This window comes from Gossypium hirsutum, chromosome D11, assembly GCF_007990345.1.
Source record: "Gossypium hirsutum isolate 1008001.06 chromosome D11, Gossypium_hirsutum_v2.1, whole genome shotgun sequence".
Taxonomy (NCBI): Eukaryota; Viridiplantae; Streptophyta; class Magnoliopsida; order Malvales; family Malvaceae; genus Gossypium; species Gossypium hirsutum.
The window spans coordinates 16,810,120-16,833,024 of record NC_053447.1 but is presented as its reverse complement, the minus strand read 5'-3'; the positions used below and the strand labels follow the sequence as shown (position 1 = coordinate 16,833,024).

The 22,905-nt window shown below is 34.7% G+C and overlaps 3 protein-coding genes across 12 annotated transcripts; 1 reads left to right on the top strand and 2 right to left on the bottom strand.

The window, feature by feature from the left end:
• Positions 1-3,336: 3,336 nt before the first annotated feature.
• On the top strand, positions 3,337-7,030 carry LOC107912638 (uncharacterized). Of its 6 annotated transcripts, none has more exons than XR_001688233.2 (8): positions 3,357-3,837; positions 3,935-4,056; positions 4,261-4,352; positions 4,965-5,051; positions 5,145-5,256; positions 5,943-6,034; positions 6,141-6,294; positions 6,462-7,030. XR_001688233.2 is itself a non-coding variant. In XM_016840912.2 (5 exons), exons 1-5 carry the CDS (start codon positions 3,497-3,499, stop codon positions 5,250-5,252), a joined length of 750 nt encoding a protein of 249 aa, XP_016696401.1. In that variant the 5' UTR covers positions 3,337-3,496; the 3' UTR covers positions 5,253-5,325. The 6 variants fall into 6 exon arrangements, 1 of the variants encoding a protein (XP_016696401.1); XR_005921168.1 differs by adding an exon at positions 5,377-5,651 and having other exon boundaries at positions 5,943-6,294; XR_001688231.2 differs by lacking the exon at positions 5,943-6,034 and having other exon boundaries at positions 6,066-6,294.
• On the bottom strand, positions 5,730-9,641 carry LOC107912637 (serine/threonine protein phosphatase 2A 59 kDa regulatory subunit B' gamma isoform). Of its 5 annotated transcripts, XM_016840910.2 has the most exons (4): positions 9,401-9,628; positions 9,106-9,189; positions 7,946-9,021; positions 5,730-6,557 (listed from the first exon to the last, which is right to left on the bottom strand). In XM_016840910.2, exons 2-4 carry the CDS (start codon positions 9,185-9,187, stop codon positions 6,159-6,161), a joined length of 1,557 nt encoding a protein of 518 aa, XP_016696399.2. In that variant the 5' UTR covers positions 9,188-9,189; positions 9,401-9,628; the 3' UTR covers positions 5,730-6,158. The 5 variants fall into 5 exon arrangements, with proteins under 5 accessions (XP_016696399.2, XP_040962231.1, XP_040962232.1 ...); XM_041106297.1 differs by having other exon boundaries at positions 7,946-9,312; positions 9,401-9,641; XM_041106298.1 differs by having other exon boundaries at positions 7,946-9,189; positions 9,401-9,641.
• A 1,799-nt stretch (positions 9,642-11,440) lies between these two features.
• LOC107912636 (pyrophosphate--fructose 6-phosphate 1-phosphotransferase subunit beta) lies at positions 11,441-16,554 on the bottom strand. The gene is made up of 16 exons (XM_016840908.2): positions 16,107-16,554; positions 15,728-15,883; positions 15,525-15,646; positions 15,270-15,323; positions 14,982-15,088; positions 14,761-14,866; positions 14,549-14,612; positions 14,236-14,324; positions 13,865-13,996; positions 13,537-13,707; positions 13,328-13,443; positions 13,091-13,202; positions 12,885-12,969; positions 12,674-12,718; positions 12,409-12,477; positions 11,441-11,669 (listed from the first exon to the last, which is right to left on the bottom strand). Exons 1-16 carry the CDS (start codon positions 16,300-16,302, stop codon positions 11,587-11,589), a joined length of 1,707 nt encoding a protein of 568 aa, XP_016696397.1. The 5' UTR covers positions 16,303-16,554; the 3' UTR covers positions 11,441-11,586.
• Between the last annotated feature and the right edge of the window lie 6,351 nt (positions 16,555-22,905).

Here is a 22,905-nt window from a genome sequence, read left to right as displayed (position 1 = left end):
AAAGACTGAAATTTCCAATATCTGTAGCCGACCTTTCTCATAGGTGTCTATACAGGTTTTTTATCTAAATTTGATTAATAAGTCTATGGTTTTCCAATATAATGGACTTCCGTCGGTGTATCAATGTTGACTCTATTATGACGAAAATGCCCCTCTCCATGCAAGGGCCATTGATAAAGTCTTCCAAATTGGGTATGGAAAATGCATAGGCATTTGGGTCTTTCCGAATAATATTTTTAAATGTCACGGCGAGCGCTTCCCTTCCCTTCCAAGTTTTCACATATTACATACTTTGCGTGTATTTCTGGTGTCATTGTCCCTATTAAATGTTGACTTTACCCCAACCGTCATTATAAGGTCAGTGATCACATGATTATAATTATTTTATATTATATAAATTGTTTTTGTTATTATCTGATTGAATAATAAATGTGAATAATAGTGGGTCTACTTTCACAATTTTCTATAGATCCAACGGTGCGAAAGGCTATGGCAAATGGGTCAAAACCGAAGCTACAACTTTAAGAATCTGAATACACGTATCTATACTTCAGAAATGGACCAACGCCTCCCCCATATATAAAATAAGAAGCTGGCTTAGCCTATGACTGCCTTTCCGATATCTCTCCATCTCTCTCAAACAAAACGATGGATCGTTTTCAGCTTTGCTCCCTTGTTCTTATTCTCCTCCTCTTAACTCCCAGGATTCAAGCGATCCGAAGGAACATCCTTGTATCCTCAGACTCTTCAGTCAAAGGAACCAGACAACCTGGGCAACAGGTGTTTCATCCAGGGTCAACTGGTCCACCTTTTACAGGCCAAGCCAGGCAATTCGAGGAGAAGCGAAGAGTCCCAACAGGCTCCAACCCCTTGCACAACAAGCGATGATAGCTCAAGAAACTAGCTACAAAAGAACTCAAACTTCAGATATATATAATATATTGCTTTTTTTGCAATTGCAGCATCTTTCTTTTCTCTCTTGTGTAGCGTATAAGCATATTGTTTTTTTTTTTGGATGATTTCTTAGACAATATCATAGATTATAGACCTAGTTAGTTGTGTATAGAGTAGAGATATTGTGACAAGTATAGAGATGAACTTTTTTGGGATCAACTCCTGCACGTTTTTAGATTAATTTAAAGGAATTATTTCATATTTATTTGCCTCCATATAGGCTTTGTATGCGAGGCAGAAATAACCATAGTTTGTAAGCTTTGAATTAAAGAGGTTTTTATATAAATTACATATTTCTTTTTCTCAGCTCAGCATATCTTTGGTAAGAACCTTACTTTATTTTAGGATGGTTCACTTGTATGAAACCAAATTTGTGGTTTCATGGGGGGGGGAGGTAGGAAATTAAACAGCACCAAAAGGGAGCAATATATTGCAGTTCAGTGAACCATCACCAATTCATCATCATCTTTGCTTGGCACTGAATGCAATTCTGATTGTAAAAAAAGAAAGAAAAAAATCATCATAAACGACCATTTTAAAATGACCCACTACTTGTAATTTGTTTCTGCGGTGCTCTGAAAGTTATGATGAATGATCTACAAATGGACTGGTTTAGCTAGCCTCCACTCACCTGGTTTTAATGGCAGCTCAATTGCCCATTATTTCATACACCAACCATGCAATTAAGGTTGGATATCATCTGTGCAAATTAAAGTGGAATATCTTGCGAACCATTGGGCCATGCACTCACATCCCACCCTCTTTTAACAGCTTGCCCTGAGGCTAGCTTATTCTTTGGAAATTTCACCCCATAAAAAAAAAAGAAAAGAAAGAAAGTGTAGACGAGGAAGGTGGGTATGGTCCACAGTGTCAAAGTGCAAATGCAGGAGAACCCACATCGCACCCGCCCCTTATGCGTGTGCGCTTGAAATCGATGTAATATATATTTGAATTCATTTTAGCTCATTATTACTAAGGTTGAAACAATAATGACTTACGATTCATTTTAGTTAATTATTACAAAGGTTTGAACAGGAAACAATAAATCTCCAAAAGTCATTAAAAATTTCGGAAAATTTTATTTTTTATGATCGTAAACTAAATATAAAGCATTTTCTAATTATATCAAAAAATATTTTTTATGTATGTATTATTTTCTAATTCAGATTTCTGAATAATTTAAATTTTGTATAAAAGAAGCTTGTAATAACTTATTTATCTGTTAGTTCATGATTCTTTATTTTTTATTTAAATATTTTTTTTGTAACCCTATTATTTAAAGAAAACATTTTTTTAAGGAAATAACCAAACTACTCATTAAAAATCCTGAGTAGAGCAGGAAAATGAACTAAACTCAAGTCGATGGCTTTACCCCCGATCTTATGTATTTGCAACAATTAATATAGATTTCAGTCCACATTTTGATTATTTATTTGTAAAATTTTGAAGTTAAAATTTATTTTAGTCCCTATATATTTTATATATTTGAAATTTAGTTCCTTATTTTTATTTTTAAGAATATAGTCCTCTACTTTTTAAAATTAAAAATTTTAGGTCTAGCTGTTATTTCTATTAAATACATTGGCGTGACATTTTGAAATTAAAAATAAACATTCACTTAATAGTTATGTAACAATAAAACTATCGTTGAAAATATTTATTAAGATTTTTTTCCTTAAAAATGCTCATTCAAAATCATCATGATGAAATATATTGTTTCCTATTGTAAGATTGTCCTTAAGAAAAATTGGTGTAAGTGTTTTAATTGAAATAGTTAACAATGTTGAAATTTGACTATTATCTTATAATGTCAAAAAGAGCGGCACAAATTTAAAAGGAAATGGAAAGTCACATAGCAGTCTCTAAAATTCTTGAGATATTTAAATTATATATAACCACGTAATGTTTTAATTAAGAAATTAATGATATAAACTATTTAACTAATAACGAATGAGGAAAATAAGTTAAAAGTTAAATTATAGATATTGGAAGGGTCAAAACTGAACTTTAACCTTTTTATAAAATGTAAAAGAAAAAAAGAAGAGAGAGAGAGAGTGAAATGAGCATATGTGTACGTCCATGCTCAATGGAAGGAAGGTAATTTGGACATTAGGGATACAGATTTCAATAGTTTTAATAATTGTATAATTTTAATTACATAGTTAAGAAATTAGATTAAATTTTTTATAACTAATAAAATTTCTGTGCCTTAAATGCTAATTAATTTTAAAAAATAAAATATTTTTTAATTTAAATTAAGACGTTTCACGAGTAAAATTAAATTTTAAATACGAGCTTTATATTAAATTGATATAACGAAAATTGCGGTACAAATATTATAGTTTTTAGAAGGTTGAATTATGTAAATTTATAAGATAGTGTTCAAATATTTTGAAAGGAAGACCTTTAAATTCAAACAGGCTGACGCTACCAAAAATGTCGATACTTGGTGATCAATCCAAAACCTCTGACCCCCAAAAGAAGATCCAAAACCCAAATAATTTTCCGACTCCATTTCTCTAAATTCTGCTATCGAAACATCATGAGTTTTCTCGCGGGAAGGCTAGCAGGAAAAGAAGGCGCCTTCTTTTTCCAGGAATCCAAACAAGCCGTCAACCGTTTGGTCGAGAAAACCCCCAAAAACCTCCCATCAAACCCACCGTCGCTTGGGCAACAAACTCAAGCTGACGTCCTTCCTGAGGTCCTCAAGCATTCTTTGCCTTCTAAGATCTTCAGGCAACCCTCCGATGCTTCGTCTCTATCGAGGTCCTCCAAGTGGGCCCTCCATCCTCATCCAACCAATGCCTCCAGTTCTTCCCCTGATGCCTTGAACCCTCTCAGGGCTTATGTTTCTCTACCCCAGGTTACTTTTGGCCCCAAAAGGTCAGCTTTGCCCCATTCGTCTCCATCGAATTTTGGGTTTTCTTTTTCCTTTCTTGTTTATTGGGTTTTCTATTGTATGTCGGTGGAGAATTTGCAGGTGGGAGTTCCCAACAACGGAACATTCAACCATGGCATCGACGGCTAATGAATTGCGGAAGGACAAATATACGCCTCTCAATCCGGAGAAGTTGAAAGCAGCTGCTGAAGGACTGAAGCGAAGTTTGTTCATTTCAATTTCTCTTTTAATGCTTTTTGTTTAGCTTCATTTCATATCTAATATATATGAACTCCGGCAATTTAGTCTTGATTAGTTCTAATGTCATCTAATTTGAATTCGGGAACATTTTAATTATTAATTTTAATTTCCCTTTTGTATCAACAGAACTTCGGTAAGGCGTATAATACTTGGTTTTTGTGTTATAGTTGGAATGGCTTTTATAGTTGCAACTACAATGGTATTCGGTGGAGCCGCCTTGATGTTTGGGATTGCAGCCTCCAAGTTGGAGTTGCACAGTGTGAGCATTACTTATTACACTATTGATAACTTTCTCAGCTCTCTGTTTTTTTGGCTTAAAAGTGCGATGAAATACATCGTCAATTTCTGTTTATATGGCTCAAAACCATTGGATATCTATGGTTGTAGAGTGTTTTATCACCATTTTTCCAGTTTCTTTTTTATTGCCGTTCTTGTCATATTTATAGAGATTTGTCATTCTCCACCTGATGGTTTTTTAGGAACTTGGTCTTATCAATGTTAACAAATTCTGCAATAGGGTTGGATTACTCTTTAATCGTTATTGAAATCTGCATGCTAATTGGCACGTCTTCAACACTAATGCATTTTCCCTCATCAGTGTGATGCCATTATGTGTTAGTCTGATGACATGCTTGTCAAAGTAACATTTCAGCATAAATAAGTTGCTTCCAAACCAAATCAGGGGCTAATTTAACACAATGATGGAACTGTAATTCAATGTTATTTCATGCTTTTGAGTATCCATATTCTCCATGACATGTTCCATTTGAGTATGCTAGTCTTTTCCCATGTGTATTTAGTTAGGAAATGCTCCGATACAGAGAAATGTTTTTTTTTCCTTTTTATTTTTGTTATCTTCTGCTTTTGGCAGAGTGATGATGTCAGAACAAAAGGAAAAGACCTGGTTCAGCCTAAATTTGAAATGATTAGAGAACAGCTTGTTCCTCTGAGAACTTGGGTATGTTGATAAAAAATTCAACACTATTTTGCTTCCTGTATTTTACAAGTCTCAACTATGATTGCACTAAACTCGGACCTTCTAATTTTTCAGGCCGAAAACACATCGAAGAAATGGCACCTGGAAAGGGAGGACGCTATTAAAGATAAACCCATCATAAAGGAGCTTTCTAAAACTTTAGGAGCAAAAACCAGCAATTGACTTTGTAAGTGAACGATAATTTGGCATCTACTGGTGCATCGAATAAAATAAAAAGCCCGGAAACATTTTCCTCTATTGATGTGCAAATCGCATCCTAAATGATTTTTTGTTTCATTTGCTGAAGCTCATGAAATATCGGTGTAGCAATCGGTGTTGCTACATGAAAAAATGATGGTTGTTTGGTGGCTTTTCATTATAAACATGCTAAAACACGAGCTATACCTTGGGGGGCATTGAAACCCATTTCTAGTGGAACTTGGGCGTGAATACATCATATGGTTTAATCATATGATGTTTTAAGATGAATTAGTTGAGCTGGAAAGCTGATAGTTCCAAGAGCACAAAGTTGAGACTCCATTAATCCACATGCCTCCATCCCTGTCAAACGCACTATTCAAAGTATGTAATCTAAACCTAGATCCATGCCGCTCCTTTTAACTTGGAGGGATAAGCATCTACTCGTGGACCTTGCAATAGTTAAAACGAAAAGCACCAGTGAATGAAAGTGCTTTTCCTTTCTACACTGGATAAGTATATTTATATTTTTTTCGCTATTATACATGTTATATAATACATTTGTGTCAATATATATATCCTTGCATCATTACAAAGAATAGTACAGTATATTGTAAATACAACGAACTGTCCATAAAAACTAAATCCCTTATGATATGATACACGTGTTCCTAGGCCACGGATAAGGAGGAAGGTATAGAAGATAAAGAAAAGAATGATTCAGAATTAAAGTAAATGCAACGACCTTAATATCCACAGATGATTCAGTAAGTAGAGACTCGATGTTAAAAATTGCAGGATTCCCATGGTGCACCATTCAGGTTACACCATGGATCATTTCACTATGGTGGATATGATCTGATTCCTTAACAGTTGCTTTCAATGTATCTCTCAACTGCCCACCATTGGGGTTGGGCTGGTGGCAGTAGCAGTGGCAATGGCAATGGAAGAGACAAATCTAGAAACCAGTACAGCCTCATTACTTGCTGCGGTAGTAGATGAAACCACATCTTCCAAATGCTTCCAGGTTAGTTCCCGCCTTTCCTGCATCTCTTTTTCCTTCAATTCATCTTCTTGGAATCTGGATAAACACTCGTCAAAAAGCATATGATCAACATCCGTGAACATCTTCCTGACATTTAGTGTAAAGCTCTGGACTGCCTGGTTCCAATGACCACTGGTGTTTCTCTCCAGTGCAGGGAAGATTATAGGGAGTATTACTGAGCGGTTCTGGATGATCAGATTTCTTATGTGATCATTGTTCCACAAAAACAAGGCCCGTTCCGCTACCTGCCATAAACAAAAAGAGCATTTTCCAAATCATACTCTTACAACAGAGAAAAGTTGAGAGTACAAAGCTCTACTTGCCTCAAACTAGATACCAGGCAACTAATGACTAAAATCATGTAATTTCCACAGTGAATAACTATTCTCCTTTTGTTTTCCCTTTGAAGCCAACATAAAATGGACCACTTAAAACAACAGGTGTGGCCATTACCGAAAAAGTGTAGGGTTAACCTGTCCTGTAGTGATCAAATTGAATCATCTCCTTTTCTAGGTATTGCAAGAATGAAACTAGGGTTATGAACTCAAATCCACCAGCATAGCAACATTATTCTCAACTACGAATGCCCTATTCTTGACAGTTCAAAAGTGCTTTTGATTGCTGTGAAATGAGAGGCCACTTGAATGTATTTTTATTTCATTTAGGGCTATTAGAACAGGATCAACCTTTTGGAACGATGAACATGCAACTCACTACCAGGATTAAATTGCCATCTCCTTCCCCAGCAAAATCATTACAATTCTCTTGACTATAAACATAATCAACTACTGGTAGAAAAGATATATTTGAATTCTTTTCTCAAGGATAAATAGTAACGTTGAAGCTCAGCAGATAAGCATTTTTCATGAACATGATACTTGTAGACCACACGACAATGCTGTCTTCAAGGATCAAGTACATCTCACTCCCAAGAAATTAAGCATGCTAGCCAAAATAATATAGATAACTTATGCCTCAAATGTAAAACTATGATAATGTCCACACCATACAACAACACACTCCCCAACATGCTTCAAACCATAAATGCCATCAAAATAATATTTCCCCAAGAAGATGTTGCTGGGTGGGTGCAAGCATTGAGCAGAAATAAAGGGGAACAAAAGAGCAGTTGCTTACAAACTATTCAAGGAAAATCATCAGTTAACTAGCCTAGTGAGGTATGAGTGGCTTCCCAATCACTGCCAGATTCAATAAATCCTTCCCTTAATCAAGAAAATAAGATGAGCTTAGAAAAATCTAAAAAACAATACATCCTTATCTCACCAAAATATCCTAAGTTCTACTATTTATGCCGAATATTTCTTGTAGCTTGTTCTACAATTCTAACTCTTTTCCCCGACCAAATTCTTAAAATAGTACAGGGGCTTAGGGTTTAACAAACATATATATTAAAGATGGACATTGACCAATAGGAATTATTCAGGATGGAAAGGCGTGGAAAATCTCTAACAGCAACAATGGGGAATAAAAAAACAGTAAGAGACTCCAATCACTGTAAAAGAATGTGTAGCGATGAAGTATGTGATACAGGCATACAGTAGTCAACAAAAGAAGGCAAGAAGCTTACAGAAAAAGTCAATAGAAGGAGTAACAATGATAATCTAGACAGTACCTGAAAATGAGAGCTATTGAGGCAGCGGCCAATCTGACGGAAAAGAGGAACCACACAGCGTTGGAATTCTGCTGCCTGAGTAGCTTCTAGAACTTCTTCCAACTCTCCCACGAACATTACCTCCTTTGAACTATTAATGACAGGCCAATACTTTAGTAGGCCTCGGATGACAGTATCAGCCAGCTTGTAGTCTTTCTCAACAAACTGAGTAATGCAATAAGAAAGCTGCTGATGGTATGTGGATGCACACTTGGGCTTGTGAAGAGGAATCAGGGCTCGTACCAAGAAGAGCTTGTGCTCTTCCTTCAAAGGCAAGGCAAACCCATTTATTATACTTCCCAAGATTTCAAGCAACTCAGCTATACCATTGTGCTTCTCTGTCTCAAAAATAAACCTGTAGAAGATATTGTTGATGACTTTCCTAATAAATGGTCGATGCACCATGAACTTCCCATAAATTTGATGTAGAATTGTCTTCAGATAATCCCTCTCTCTATGGTTATCTGAATCAAACAAATCCAACAATTTCAACACAAATGAATGATCCATGTATCTCTTAGCAAGCTTGGCATCAGTCTCTGGTGAGACCACAAATCTAAGTAAAAGTTCATACACAATCTGAAGATGAGGCCAAGCAGGATCCATGGCCGGTTCCTCATCTTCCAAATCATAGATTTCTAGAAGCTTGTTATCGTGACTCGGAGATGGAAATGTTCTAAAGAGATTAGCAGAAACCATTCTAGTCATCTCTTGCACCGCCAACTCATTGAACTTGGATGTAACTGAGGAAATATAATTAACAAGCTCCAACAGAGTCTGCTTCTTTATGTCCTTCTCCCTAAGGTTCTTAGTTGGATCACTAAAATCAAAAACCACACAACACATATTCAACTTCTTAAGGAAAAGAATCTGCTTTTCCGTGCTGGGAACATCCCGGAAACCAGGCAAAGCCTCATAAATCCCTGAAACCAACATAAGACCAGCTTGGCTTGCAAGAGGGTCAGTTTTCTTCCCTTGATTTGAGTTGGCCGAACTGGATGAATGAGAACTAACAGTCCCACCATTCAAATGTGAACCTGAATTTGAGAATTTAAAAGCGGAACCAGGTTTAGAGCTGTTTAAAGAATTGGGTCCAAGAGAAGAGTCGAAAAAGGAATTACCATTGAGTGCATCACCGTTGGGTTCATGTTGGGATGATTTCGATGGTTTTCGCGGTAGCTTTCCGAATATCTGCTTCATCATATCTACAGAAAGAAAAACCCTAAGTAGCCCTGGCCCTAATCCACAGTTACGAAAGATTCCAACTTGAAAGACCGCATAGTATACAAATTTCTTTTACACATAATTTTGGATTCAAGCACTGAGAACTGAAGAATTGCATTTAAAGAAAACAAAAACAAGATTCAGAATAGAATGCGTTTCTCTTCATAAATAAAAATAAAGGTGAAAGCTTACTGAAAGGAAGGAATGGGTTACAGCCCCTAAAAACAGTCCCTGATTAAATAAACGCAGTTCTATTGGGAGAATAAAATAAGTATACAATATCTAGTGATACCAAATAAATAAAATAAAATCCTTCGTCTCTGTGAAAGAAAAAGAGAAGAGGAAATGGAGGGTTTTGGTCCTTTTGGCCACGCCATTCGGTTCACACAAATTTTAATTTTTTTATTCAAATTTCAGACTCAAAAGCTTTTTTATTTTTTAAAAATATGTGTTTGAGAAAAATCCTTTCATTTTGGGGTTTCCAGATCATCTATTGGACCACAATATGATACTAGTATATATGTACAAAATATATTTATAAAATTGTCTTACTGGGATAAAATGATACTGCTTCAAATTTCTTAATTAGCTTCAAAATTAATCTCCAAAACAGTATAGGCATAGGAAAACTTAATTCCCAACTTCAAAAAAAGAAGAAGAGGAATTCCTACGTTCATGACAACTCACTCATATGATAGAACTTGGTTCCTTTCACTATTTAATAATATAACATATCAAAAGAAAACCTTCAAATTTCTTAAAAGAAGCAAAATAGAAGAAGATGAATTCAAATTATTCAAAGGGCAAGGAAAAAGAGGAAGTTTGGTCTGACTTACATCGCTTGGCCGAGACGACATTGGGAACACTAGAATGGGGGAAGAAGAAATGACGTAGCTCTAAGTCACCAGATGAAACTAGTAGGGCAAATAAGCCTGACAATACAAAGCAACACAACAAGGGTAGTGGTAGTAGTAGTAGTTCGGCCTTTCAACCTTGCTTGCCCGAAAGGTTGAAAGAGATGACCAAAGGCTTGGGAGAAGCGATGATCAATTGGTCATACAAAAATCATTGTAAAAAATCGATTTGACTGAGCACCATGGTCGTCTCTCCATACCCGTGAATCAAGTCCGAGCGGAGTTTCTTACGGACGAAGAGGAGGAGGTGCTGAAAGAAGGCGGGAAGGAGGGTATAGAAGCATTAGTGATTTGAGCCAGATTTGGATGCGAGTAATATGGCTTTAAAGAGATGGGAGCTGCGGAAGCAGAAGGGAAAGGGGAAAAATTCCCCACTCTACGTCTTGATCCGTGGGTGGCAATCACTAGTACGAAAGTGTGGCTTGCAAGGTGATGTGATTCAAGTATGGTGGTTTCGGTTCAATTCCAAACTATGATTTGCTTTAGTAATTCTTCTACAACAACATCTATAATTATAAATTACATCCTTTATTAAATTAATTCTCTATAACAACATATCATCTAAATTTTTAAATAAAATTATAGCTATTAAGTATTAGTTCTCTATAATAGCATATGGTCTGAATTAGTAATGAAATTAAATATATCAATTCGATAAACTATTAAATTCCTTAATTAAATATTCTACTATGAATTTAGTAATTAGTGATAAATTAATTAATTTAATTTGATAATTCATTGATTGATTGAACCTGTTATATTTATTATAAACTTTATAATTCATCATGTGAAAGAATGTAATCAATAATAATACCCCTGACTTTTAGCTTTCTTTTTAAACATAATTCTCTCTCTCTCTCTCTCTTATTATGGAATGCTTATAATGATTATCTCCTTATAACAACATAGTGTTATAGATGTATAACAATCACCTTTCTATAACAAGTAAAATCTCAACAAACAAACAAATCAAACTATGTTGACTTATTTCTAGAAATCAAATTTTAGGCAACCGCGTTCAACCATCTATTGTTTTTTTTAGCTTTCATTTCGATGGCTCCATGGATGGAGAAGGAAGAGCTACCCATTTATCTTTGTAAACAGATTGTTGTATGTTTCTATGCTGCCCTTTTGGATAGCATAGAATGAAAAACTGTTATTGGGATATAGAATCATAATGAGTGCTTTCAAAGGTTTCAAGAAAGATCATTTTGTTGGTTCATGGGATTCTTTTTAGGATCATCATTTTTTTTAATTCCAGTTTCACCGATTCAAATTTTCCATTTATATGTGAACATGAAAACTAGCAATTAATTTATTTGTGTCACAACTTAATTATATATTCATGAATATCAAAATTTTAGTGTAGTTAACCTTCACTAATTTTTCATATTTACCAAAAAGAAAAAAGAAAATATACTTCATCTAATTACAACTTTATTATAACACAATTGGAAATTAAGATTAAAAATGAAATTGTGCCCCCAGCTCCAGCATTAGAGTGTAGTTGATGTCATTTGCATAAGGACCAACGAATTGAATGGGTCCTGCATCAACATATAAAATTAACATCAAATAATGTTAGTGTTCACCTGCTAACAAACAAAATTAAGTGAAATGTTTCTTTCCTTTAAAAACAAAATGAATAGGTCAGAGTTTATATTTATTAATTGCAAAGTCCTTGAAGAATTTCAATTTTTTCACTAATTTTTAATATTTTTTTCATTCAAATAAACATTACTCTTATAATTTTTTTTTTGGAAGAATTACAAGAGGAGGGCAAAACCCTAATAGCAATGTATCTAGCCCGACTCGAACCTAAGCCACACTTGGGGCGGTGAACATCTTGATCATCAAGCCTCACACGGGGTTCCAAATAAACTTTTATTTGTTGTAGGTGAATTGTTAATTAGGTATAAAATGAAGGCTAAAGACTAGTTTAAGTGTAATTAAATGTTAATATTAAGAGAAGAAAAAAGGGACTACAAAGTTTGAATCCATGTCACTTGATTGTTAGATGCTTATTTTGGTGAAATAAAACTATATAAATTTATATGAGATACAAGTGACCAGTTTTATAATTATTTTGACTTAAATAGGCTGACTTTGAACCTCTGTTGTTGGTCCATTGATTAGTGTTCATTCTATAATTTATATGATAAATTCGAATAGCAAGAATTATCTATTTGTGATGGGATGGGATGTGTGCATGGCAATAATTATAAAATGTAAAAAAGAAAGAAAAAAAAACAGACCATGATATTTTTATACATTGCTAGAAATTACCTGAGCTTAAATACCGATTCTTAAGCGCCCAATCATCTCGCAAGGATGCAAATTTCAACATTGGTGCACCTGAAGTTTCAATATTCAAATAAAATCAACCTTAAATTATATTTATGTTAAAACCTATCTAATAGAAGCTTATAATGATCATAACTAAAACATTATTATGCCCCAAAAAATTAAGTTGTCAAATCCATTGTTACCCGGGGACAAAGGAAATTTAACACTGATAAACTGAAATGATATGCATATTTCAATTGTTTACCTTCAAGGTCCACCAATGCCTTCTTAATCACAGGCTTGAACTTCCCTGGCAGAGTGAGAAAAAAGAAAATCTCATTGATGCTTTTGCATGATGAGAAATATAAGTACATATATATTAGCTAAGTTTGCACTTATTACAAGCAAAATCAAGTGCCCTTAGGAATATCAGTTGTCCTTTTTAGTTATGTGAACAAATTACTACAGTGATATACCATGTCGGCGTTCAACATCCATTAATGATGTTAATGCTGTTCCTCCGACAGTCCATTCATCTACTGGTGCAGTCAAATTACCCACCTGAACATAAGATGCTAATATCTTTAATGTCACTTGAAAACAGGATGTTGGATCTCATCCTTCTCCAAGAAAATATTATTTATAGTATGTAAAGAAATAAAAAGGCAAGAATCACACGAACCGATGAAATCAGTCCGGTTTTCCCAGAATGAAGGAGGATTCCAGTAGCATAACCCAATGCATTACAGTAGTTTGCATCGAAGTTCGTTGGAAATCCGCATCTACCCTCGTAGCTACGAAGTGAAAGTCAAATATCATGTTTACAATACACCATGAACAGAAAGGCTCGTCATTTATGGAGAAGTTCATCAAGTGCTTGATCATGATTATCCAGATAGAAAAGTATGTCATCAGTTACCCGAAAAAATGGGGTTTTCCTTGAAATTGTCCCTTATATGCACCTTTTTGCTTCCTTTGATCCAATTCAGCTTCCACCATTTGAATGAGCATTTTTTCTGTTTCTATCTTGGCAACCTAAACATATGTCATCCTTAACTGTCGCCCGTTAATCGGACTCTTATACATGCTGCAGAAAAATATTAAAAGAACAACAAAAAATAAAACTACCTGCACATTCCCATGGGGATCTCTTTCAAGTAGCAGCTGCTCCTGAATTGATTGAGGCAAAAACTCAAAAAGGTCATGAGAGTGGCTTCTAAGTTTCCTTTTCCACATCCCAGCTTCATCAACAACATCATGGGCTAAAATTTCATTGAGCTCTGCAATAAGTTGTTTTACCTGCAAGTAAACTCATCTCACCATTTCAAGTCCATGGTTCAAGATATTTCGGATTGACTCAAAGGGGACGATCATTCACCTCACTGCTAGTGGAAACGGTGGGGAAAATAGCAACAATGAAACATAAGGAACAACTACTGGTTTCAAAAGTTTTTACCTCCGGAATGAAATCAATAAGGCCTTCTGGTAAAATTATTACACCATAATTAAATCCTAGTTCCATGCGTTTGCAGATTATATCTGCAATATAATTTGTAACATTCTTCATTGTCAACTTCTTGGCAGCAACCTGCATCAATGGTTAAAACGTTTGTCAAAACTATGAATAGGGAGCAAGCATTCTAGAAAGAAATGATTGGAATTGAGAGACGTGTCATGAAAATCTATGGAAACCACCTATAGTAAAATTATACTAGCAGTTTCTATAATGTTAATACTAGTATGATGCAGAAAAGTGTTCTATGTAACTGCATAGAGACTATTCTTAGTTTTGAAACTGAAACAATGGAGAACATCAGATTAAGATACCTCTTCTCCTATAATAGCAATGTTCGGGTGAGTCTGCAAAGCACACTCCAATGTAATGTGAGAAGCTGCACGTCCCATTAGCCTTATGACTGACAAAACAGATAATTAGGAACCTTGCAACCAATCACTGACAATGTTAGGAATTCATAATGAAAACATGACCATAATCGGTCTAGAGAGACACCTGAAAACCTGATAAAAATGGAAAGATAGCAGATGAAAGGCTAGCATAAAAATGAAAATGAAGATTTTTTTTTTATCATGCTGATCATTTCTCATCCAATTCGATATGTTTCTTATCAAAAGCACTTACAGTGGTAGTATTTTCCAGTTGAACGGGCATCTACCATGACGTTTCCAATCATTTCAGAATATATCTGCATATTCCTAGTAAGTGTCGATCATACAAATGAAAATAAGACCAGCATTATCCGCATAGAGATCAGGATATTTCCCTATGATGACTTGCTTTAGCTACGACTTAGGTGGGTTCCCTAAGATTCCACCAAGTAAAATATCAAATACCTTGCATGCAGTGTCGAATCCAAAGCTTATAGGCACATCTTTGCATTTCAAATCACCATCAATGGTCTTTGGGCATCCAATAACTTGTGTCTTCATATTTTTACTCCTGCATCATTTTAATGAAATGAACCATACAACATCAAACAGGAACAAGATGCCATTATATAATTGAGCAAATGGCTGTGGAATTGGCCTATTTTTTTGCACAGATATTGTTGTACCTAAAGTACTCAGCAAGAAGGCAAGCATTTGTATTCGAGTCATCCCCACCAATGATAACAAGCCCATCCAAATCAAGCTTCTTCACTGTTTCTTCAGCTTGCTTAAGCTGAAAGGAATTGGCAATGCTAATCAGTTACATAAGATCGAAAACTTGAGGGGATAGCCTAACTGAATTTCGCTATACTAGACTTAATAACAAAATCTACACAATTATCTGCTAGCTAATTCGTATAAATGCACAAAAATTGATTAAATGCAGAACCAACCAAAGTAATGTGGAAACTAACCTGTTCTGGAGTTTCAATCTTGTCTCTACTACTGCAAATCATATGGAACCCACCCTATAAATTTATCAAACTCGAGTCAAATACAGGCTATCATAAGAGTAGAGGCAATAAACATATACCATATAAAACAAGCACATATTCATGTGTTAATGTGCTGAATGAAAGCTTGATGGACCTTACCAGTACATTCTGACCATCTGAAGTGCATATATATATATTAATGAAAAATATGTTATACAACCCAGAAGTTCTCACCTGGTTTCTGTAAGGATAGATTAAGTCTGCAGTGAGTTTAACATATTTGCAGCTCATGATGCCTGCAGGACCGCCCTTAAAGCCATAAAGAGTGCTTCCTCTTGCCCGTTCTTGCAAGTAATCTCAAGGCAAAAAATTTACAACGATCAGAGACTGAAATCATTAAAATTGACCTGGTAGTAACATTAGAGCAAAGCAGTTACCGAAAATCCCGGTTATGACATTGTGTCCACCAGGAGCTTGTCCTCCAGAAAAAACGACTCCAACCTTCAAACTCTGACCCTTCACTTCTGACTGTCCTGGAACCAACGAAACCGATGGTTGCCCATAAAGATTCGGAAACAAGTTGGCTATCTCATCTGCAAATCCATCCATGCATGCAACTACTTCGTTAAGAAAATGGAAACCCAGAGACTAACATGTAAGCCACATTTATGTTAAAACAGTCCTCTTAAGGGAACTAAAAACTGATCATAATTTGTAGAAAAGACAATGTAATAAAGCATATAATCGAGCTATCAAGGAAAAAACAAAAAAGCCTAAAGAGAACATATATGTATGTGAAGCTGATTAGTTGACTACTTGGGTTTCCGGCAGCCGTAGTAGGGTGGCCATCGACGACTTGGAAGGGGTTTTTAAGGATAGAAGGGAGGGGAGGGGTGTGGTTCAATCGGTTAGTTTGGAAGTCACCGTAGTCGGAGGGGAGGAGGAAGCGGCTGGGGCCTTCCTCGTTTCGGGAGACAGGCAAGCCGTTGCTGGCGGCGATAGCGGGTGACATGGATCAATGTCTAACTGAAAAGTCCTGGAATAATGTATAAAGCTAGAAAAGGGTGAAGAGAAATGGAGTTGTGGATATGATGCTTATATGTACGTATATGAGAGGGACGGAGAGTTCGTGGAAGAAAAGGGCAAAATGAACATTTGCTACGTTCTTCAACTTAGGAATAGCTGACATTGTTAGTTGGGATTTGAGTAAGTCCATATAATCAAACTCTAAACGGGATTTAAAAAAAAAAATCTTGTCAAAGACTCAGTTCTCTGCTCTATCTGAAGAACTCCAATTTGAATGGAATCGGTTTTAAAAACTACATCGCGATGGAAATATTTTTAGTCATCGACGGTTAAATAATCAACTTTTAAAAATGACATAATAGCTTTAAGACTCTAATATTAATACATTGTGTTAATTTAATATTTAATTTTAAAATAAAAAAATTTCAAAAATTCAAAATCATAATTTTCACTTTTTCTTATTCTTTTCTCTTGATACTTTGATTTTTCACTGTTGAATTGAAACACTAAAGCCTAGGATGACTCAATCTTTACCGATTTACTATTTATCGATTTCATAAGATTCATGTTTGAATTGTTCGACATTAGTTTAACTGAGCTGCTTTTGTTACTGGCATCGTTATTGTTACCATATCTGATGAACGCAAAGAGCCTCACCCCTCATTCAATCAACCTACTAAATTTCTAAAATTAAGATTAAATTAAAACAATGTAAATATTGAGGCTTAAAATTCTCATTATACCAATTTTAAAAGTTGACACCTCATATTATCGTTAGATTAACGTCCAATAACTAACTAAAAAAATCGAATTGTTGGATAACTATTTTATAACTTTTAATATTTGGATGACAAAAAAAACTTATTAATAATTGGATAACTACTAATGTAATTTACCCAAAAAGAAAAACAAACTTAGGCACATTAATTGGTTGGAAAAAGTTATATAATAAATATATTTTATAGAAAATGGTATAAAAATAAGTAAGAATCTAGTTGAAAGGGTAAAGTACATATCTTCAAAATACAGTGTTTTAAATTTAAATCTAATTATTTTTTATTTTTTGTTTAAAAATTATAACACTCTCAAAATAATATAATTTATTTTATAAAATAAAAATTTAGTTGAAATGGTAAAGTACAAATCATCAAAATACAGTGTTTTAAATTTAAATCTTATTGTTTTTATATTTTTTGCTTAGAAAATATAACACTCTCAAAATAATATAATTTATTTTATAAAATAATAATATTTTAATCATTACATTATTAAATTAATATTCAATTAACTCACAACATTAATTCAATCAACAAATTTATATATTGCTATATATAATATAGGTTGAAATGTCTGAGTGGACGTTGACATTTATTATTATGAATGTGTTGGGAACTTCGTTGGCTGGAGTGATAAATAAAGCAAAATAATATTTAAATGAATATTCATACTTTAATTATTAAAATATTTATTATTAGATATTTATAAATTGTAATTTTTTTTAACTTGGTCTAGACGTTATGGTCAGATTAAAAAAGTTACATTAACCGTCAAAATGATTAAGTTAAATTGCGATACTTATAGAGACCTTAAATCAACTCATTTTAGAGAAAACCGCAGTTGTTCTTTAAGTTAGTTTAAAAACATTCATTTATTAGGTCATCTTTACTTAATATTCATTTTATTGTTGACAGTGTTGTTTTAGAAAAACGGTTTATTTGTTGCTCTGTTTTGTAAAAACTCCATGTTAACTAATGCAACAGAAGAACCATTATTCATGTCATTTTGAAAACATAGTTGCCTTATCGATTTGTTTTTCAAAAATGGTTTCTTTGCAATGTAGCATAAATTGGAGAATAATGTCAAATTTTATTTAAGTCAGATATCATGCTTTAAGTAATTCATGAATGCAAAAATCCCCAAATGAAAAGTTACCAAGCCACAAATTAGAAATAATTAAAAATTACAAACCAAAACCAATAGAGACTTATTAAGAATAATTTATCTAAAATAGTTCGATGTCGATGTTTGAGGTTTTGCTCCGAATGTCGAGTTTGGACCTATTATCAAGGGTTACCTGAGAAGTACAACACCGGGGAAGTGAGCTTACGAAAGCTCAATGTGAGTCGAATAGTTGTATTAGATAGACATAATATTAAATACAGTGAGACGTAGAAATATCAATTCAATGACCAGAATAAGCATAGAAATTAACGGATCAGTGTATGAGCATGGTATGATGCAAATGTTGCAAAGCAAAGGTTCCTACCCAACCATCTGCTACAGACCACGTGTCCCCAGAACCCATCTACCGAACTCCAAACTATGCGAGTTGAAACTCGATGTGGATAAACCACCAGTACAGTAATGCAGATAACTTCCAATATATGCAAACAAGCTGCCAGTATTGTGGACAAGCCACCAGTAACGGTAATACAGATAAACTACTAGTGGTGTGGACAAGTCACGAGTAATGCGATAAAAATCACCCAATCTCCTCAGTACTCTCAGTGCAATGCACTAATAAAAATATTGTGGACTTTAAAACTCTGCAGAACTCCTCCGTCATCCTGAAATAACCCACCCCATTCATATGCAGTATGTCATACTATAACACTCCTAACTCGAATCCGTCGCCGAAACAGAGTTACGGAGCATTACCAGAATTTATAGATCAAATAACAGACATTTCATATCATCTAGCACTCATATTAGAAACTAATCCAAATCCATCATATTGTCCCTTATGTGAGCCCTCGAGGCCCAATATACATGTTAGAAATAGGTTAGGACTAAACCGGGTACTTAGAGTATTTTTCAGAAAACATTAAAAAAATTTTAAGGTGTAGGGGACACACGCCCGTGTCTCAAGCCATGTGGATATTCGAAATAGGGACACACGGCCTTGTCCTAGCCCGTGTCCAAATTTATAAGTTCTCTAACTTGGGTCACATGGCCAAGCCACACGTCCGTGTGCTAAGCTGTGTGAGCATTCTATTTTGCACTAATTAAAAGATACAGGGGACACACGACCATGTCACCTGGCCGTGTGTCACACACAGCCGAGACACACGCCCATGTCTCTGCCCGTGTAGACGAAATAGGCTATTTTTCTAGCCACATTTCTCACCCAATTTATCTTCAACCTACATCAACACTTTTGCACATCATCAAGCCATATAAAACTACTTAAAACAAGCCAAACTTAAGTCTTAAAAATAACATATCATCACATATATCCAAGAATCGATACTTACCAAATTAACCAAATACACATATAAGCATATTTATACCTAATTTACCAATCCAATCCAACCATCAATATGCTTATGAATTATCCATCATTCAACCATACCAAGCACACATTAAACATGATAATGCCAAATATATATACATCAAATTCAATCCATTGAAATGGCTAATCACAACAAAACAATTATATGCCATCATTGGCTAAATGGACCTATGTAACACCCCTAACCCGTATATGTCGTCGGGAAAGGGTTACAGAGCATTACCGAAATTTACAGAACCTGTAACAGACATTTCATATCGTTTAGTATTCATATTAAAAATCAATTATAATGTCCCTTATAAGAGCCCTCGAGCCCAAAACATACATTAGAAACAAGTCGGGACTAAACTAGGTACTCAGAGAATTTTTCGTAAAATTTCAAAATTTTTCCAAGATGCAGGGGTCACACACCCGTGTGGTTAGGCCGTATGGTTCACAAAACCAAAAGGCACGCCCGTGTCTCAGGCCGTGTGACATTTGAAATAAGGACACACAGTTGTGTCCAGCCCATGTCTGTACCCGTGTAACTCTCTGACTTGGGTCACACGACCAAGTCACACGCCTGTGTGCTAGGTCGTGTGAACATAATGACTTGCAATAAATAGGTGTAGGGGTCACACGGCCAAGCCACATGCCCATGTGCCAGGCCGTGTGAAAAATTATGAGCATTCTATTTTGAAATTTTAAAGATGCAGGAGACACAAGGCCAAAACATACGCCCATGTGCTAGGCCGTGTGTTACACACGGCTGAGACACACTCCCGTGTCTCTGCCCGTGTGGATGAAATAGGGTCATTTCCAAGCCATATATCTAACCCAAATTTGCCTTCCACCTATATTAACACTTTAACACTTTCACAAACTAATACAAGACAATTAATTCAAGCCAAAACTAAGTTTTATGCATGTTATATTACCATATACTATCTCAAATCAATCATCAATATACCTATATGTTTTTCATCTATCAACCATACCAATGACTCACATTGAACATGATATTGCCTCTTATATATACATCAAAATATGTTCACCACAAGCCATTCCAATGGCTAGTTACAACCACAACATTTACATGCCAACATTAGCTATTTGACCTATACATGCCATTATAACTAAAATTAGTTTACTATTTTTACTGAATGAACCGGTGGATAGTGTGAGTGATCTCCGCCAAGCTTCTAACCCAACGAGCTTTTGGATTACTATAAAACAGGGGAAAAAATCAGGGTAAGCTTTAAAGCTTAGTAAGTTCTTATAGGAAATTAACTTACCATTTAATTCACATTTAAGGTAAACAAATAAACATGCTCAAACAAATTTGGTTAGTTGCCTAAACACATATCCTCATCAAGCATGTTAGTCATGTAATTCACATGAATAACAAGAAACATGTTTGAGCTCATCAAGTGTCCATAAAACATGTTCATATCATATCTTTGTATTTCAAGTATATACTAGTAACAATTCGTCTAAATTTCATAATTTCTCATGTCAAAATTTGCTTGATGAATCATTTATAATATCAATGGATACACGGGTAGTACACACAAAGTGTACAAATCTGTAATCTGTCAATTCATATTCGGGAATGCTCATACGAGCACATAAACGGGAAGCTCTCTCTCGAGCCATATCACGGGAAGCTCATGTGAGCCATGTAATGGAAAGCTCATGTGAGCCGTGTAATGGGAAGCTCATAAGAGCTGTAATCGGAAAGTTCAAGCAAGCCGTTAATCGGGAAGCTCCGGAGAGCCATTAATTGGGAAGCTTCGTAGAGCCATATATCGGGACACTCATAAGAGTTGCGGTGTGTCCACAACACATGTAGGATCACAACCAATTGGGATGCTCCAAAGAGCTATTAACGGGAAGCTCGCAACAACCATATAACGGGAACTCGTGAGAGCTAAATATCAGGATACTCATGAGAGCTATTAACAGGACGCTCTTTCGAGCTGTGGTGCGTCTGCAACACATATAGGACCACAACCGATTCAGGAACCATGTATCATCGAATTTCATTTATTCAAACAGGACTTAATACTTATCGGTTGTCATCAGATATGTGATTAATTTCACATACATGGCAATGATACAATCGCATACATACAATTCAATTATCACATATAAATTCTCAATTTAGTTACACGAACTTACCTCGACAAGCATTCGTGTACGCAAAATCTACTAACCTGACACTTTTTCTTTTCCACGATCTAACTCCGTATTTGGTCTATCCGGATCTATATAAATGAATTTTAAATTAATTTAATACAATTTACATTCAATTCTATCCAATTTACATCCTAGGCAAGATTACCATTTTGTCCATATACTTTTAATTAATTATGATTTCGTCTCTATGCTCGGAAAATAAAAGTCATGCAATTTAATCCTTATTCGAAGCCTAGTCGAATTTTTACATGTAACATTTGCAGCCAATGTATTTAACAAAATTTAGAATTTTTTCATAAATTTTACATCTTTTTATTTTAGTCCCTAAATCATAATTTCATCAAAATCCCCTTCACAAAAGTTGTTTATCTATCAACAACCTTTCATTTTCTACCATAAAATTTCATAATTCATACATACTCATCCATGGAAAAACTTTAATACTTTGATAAATTTGCAAATTAATCCCTGAGATAGCTAGATTAAGCTATTACGATCTCAAAAATATAAAAATTACTAAAAATGGGACAATAATGTTTACCTAATTAAGCCAAATAAGCTTGCTTGAACTTAGATTTTCATCGCTAGGGTTTCCATCTTTTTATTTGGGAAAGATGATGGTAAATGATGATATTTTCGTATTTAATTAATTTATCATCTTTATTTTATCATCTTTCCAATTTAATCATTTTCTTTTCTTAAATTTCCAACGATGAATCATCATACTTATCTACTAACTCCACTAAATGGTCTATTTGTCATATAAAGACCTCAAATTTTGAATTCCATAGCTATTTAGCTACTAGAATTTAACTTTTGCACTCTATGCAATTTGGTTCTTTTCATCAAATTAATCATGTAATCGATAAAATTTCTTTATGAAATTTTTATACAATATTTAAATCTTAATGCAGACCATGAATTAAAATTAAAATAATTTTTCTTTCGGACTCAGATTTGTGGTCCCGAAATCACTGTTCTGATTTCACTGAAAATAGGCTATTACAACCTATACATGCTATTATAACCAAAACGAATTTATTATATATACCGGAATGGGCCAATGGATAGTGTGATGTAGCTCTGACCAGCTTCCAACCTTAACGAGCTTCCGAGTTA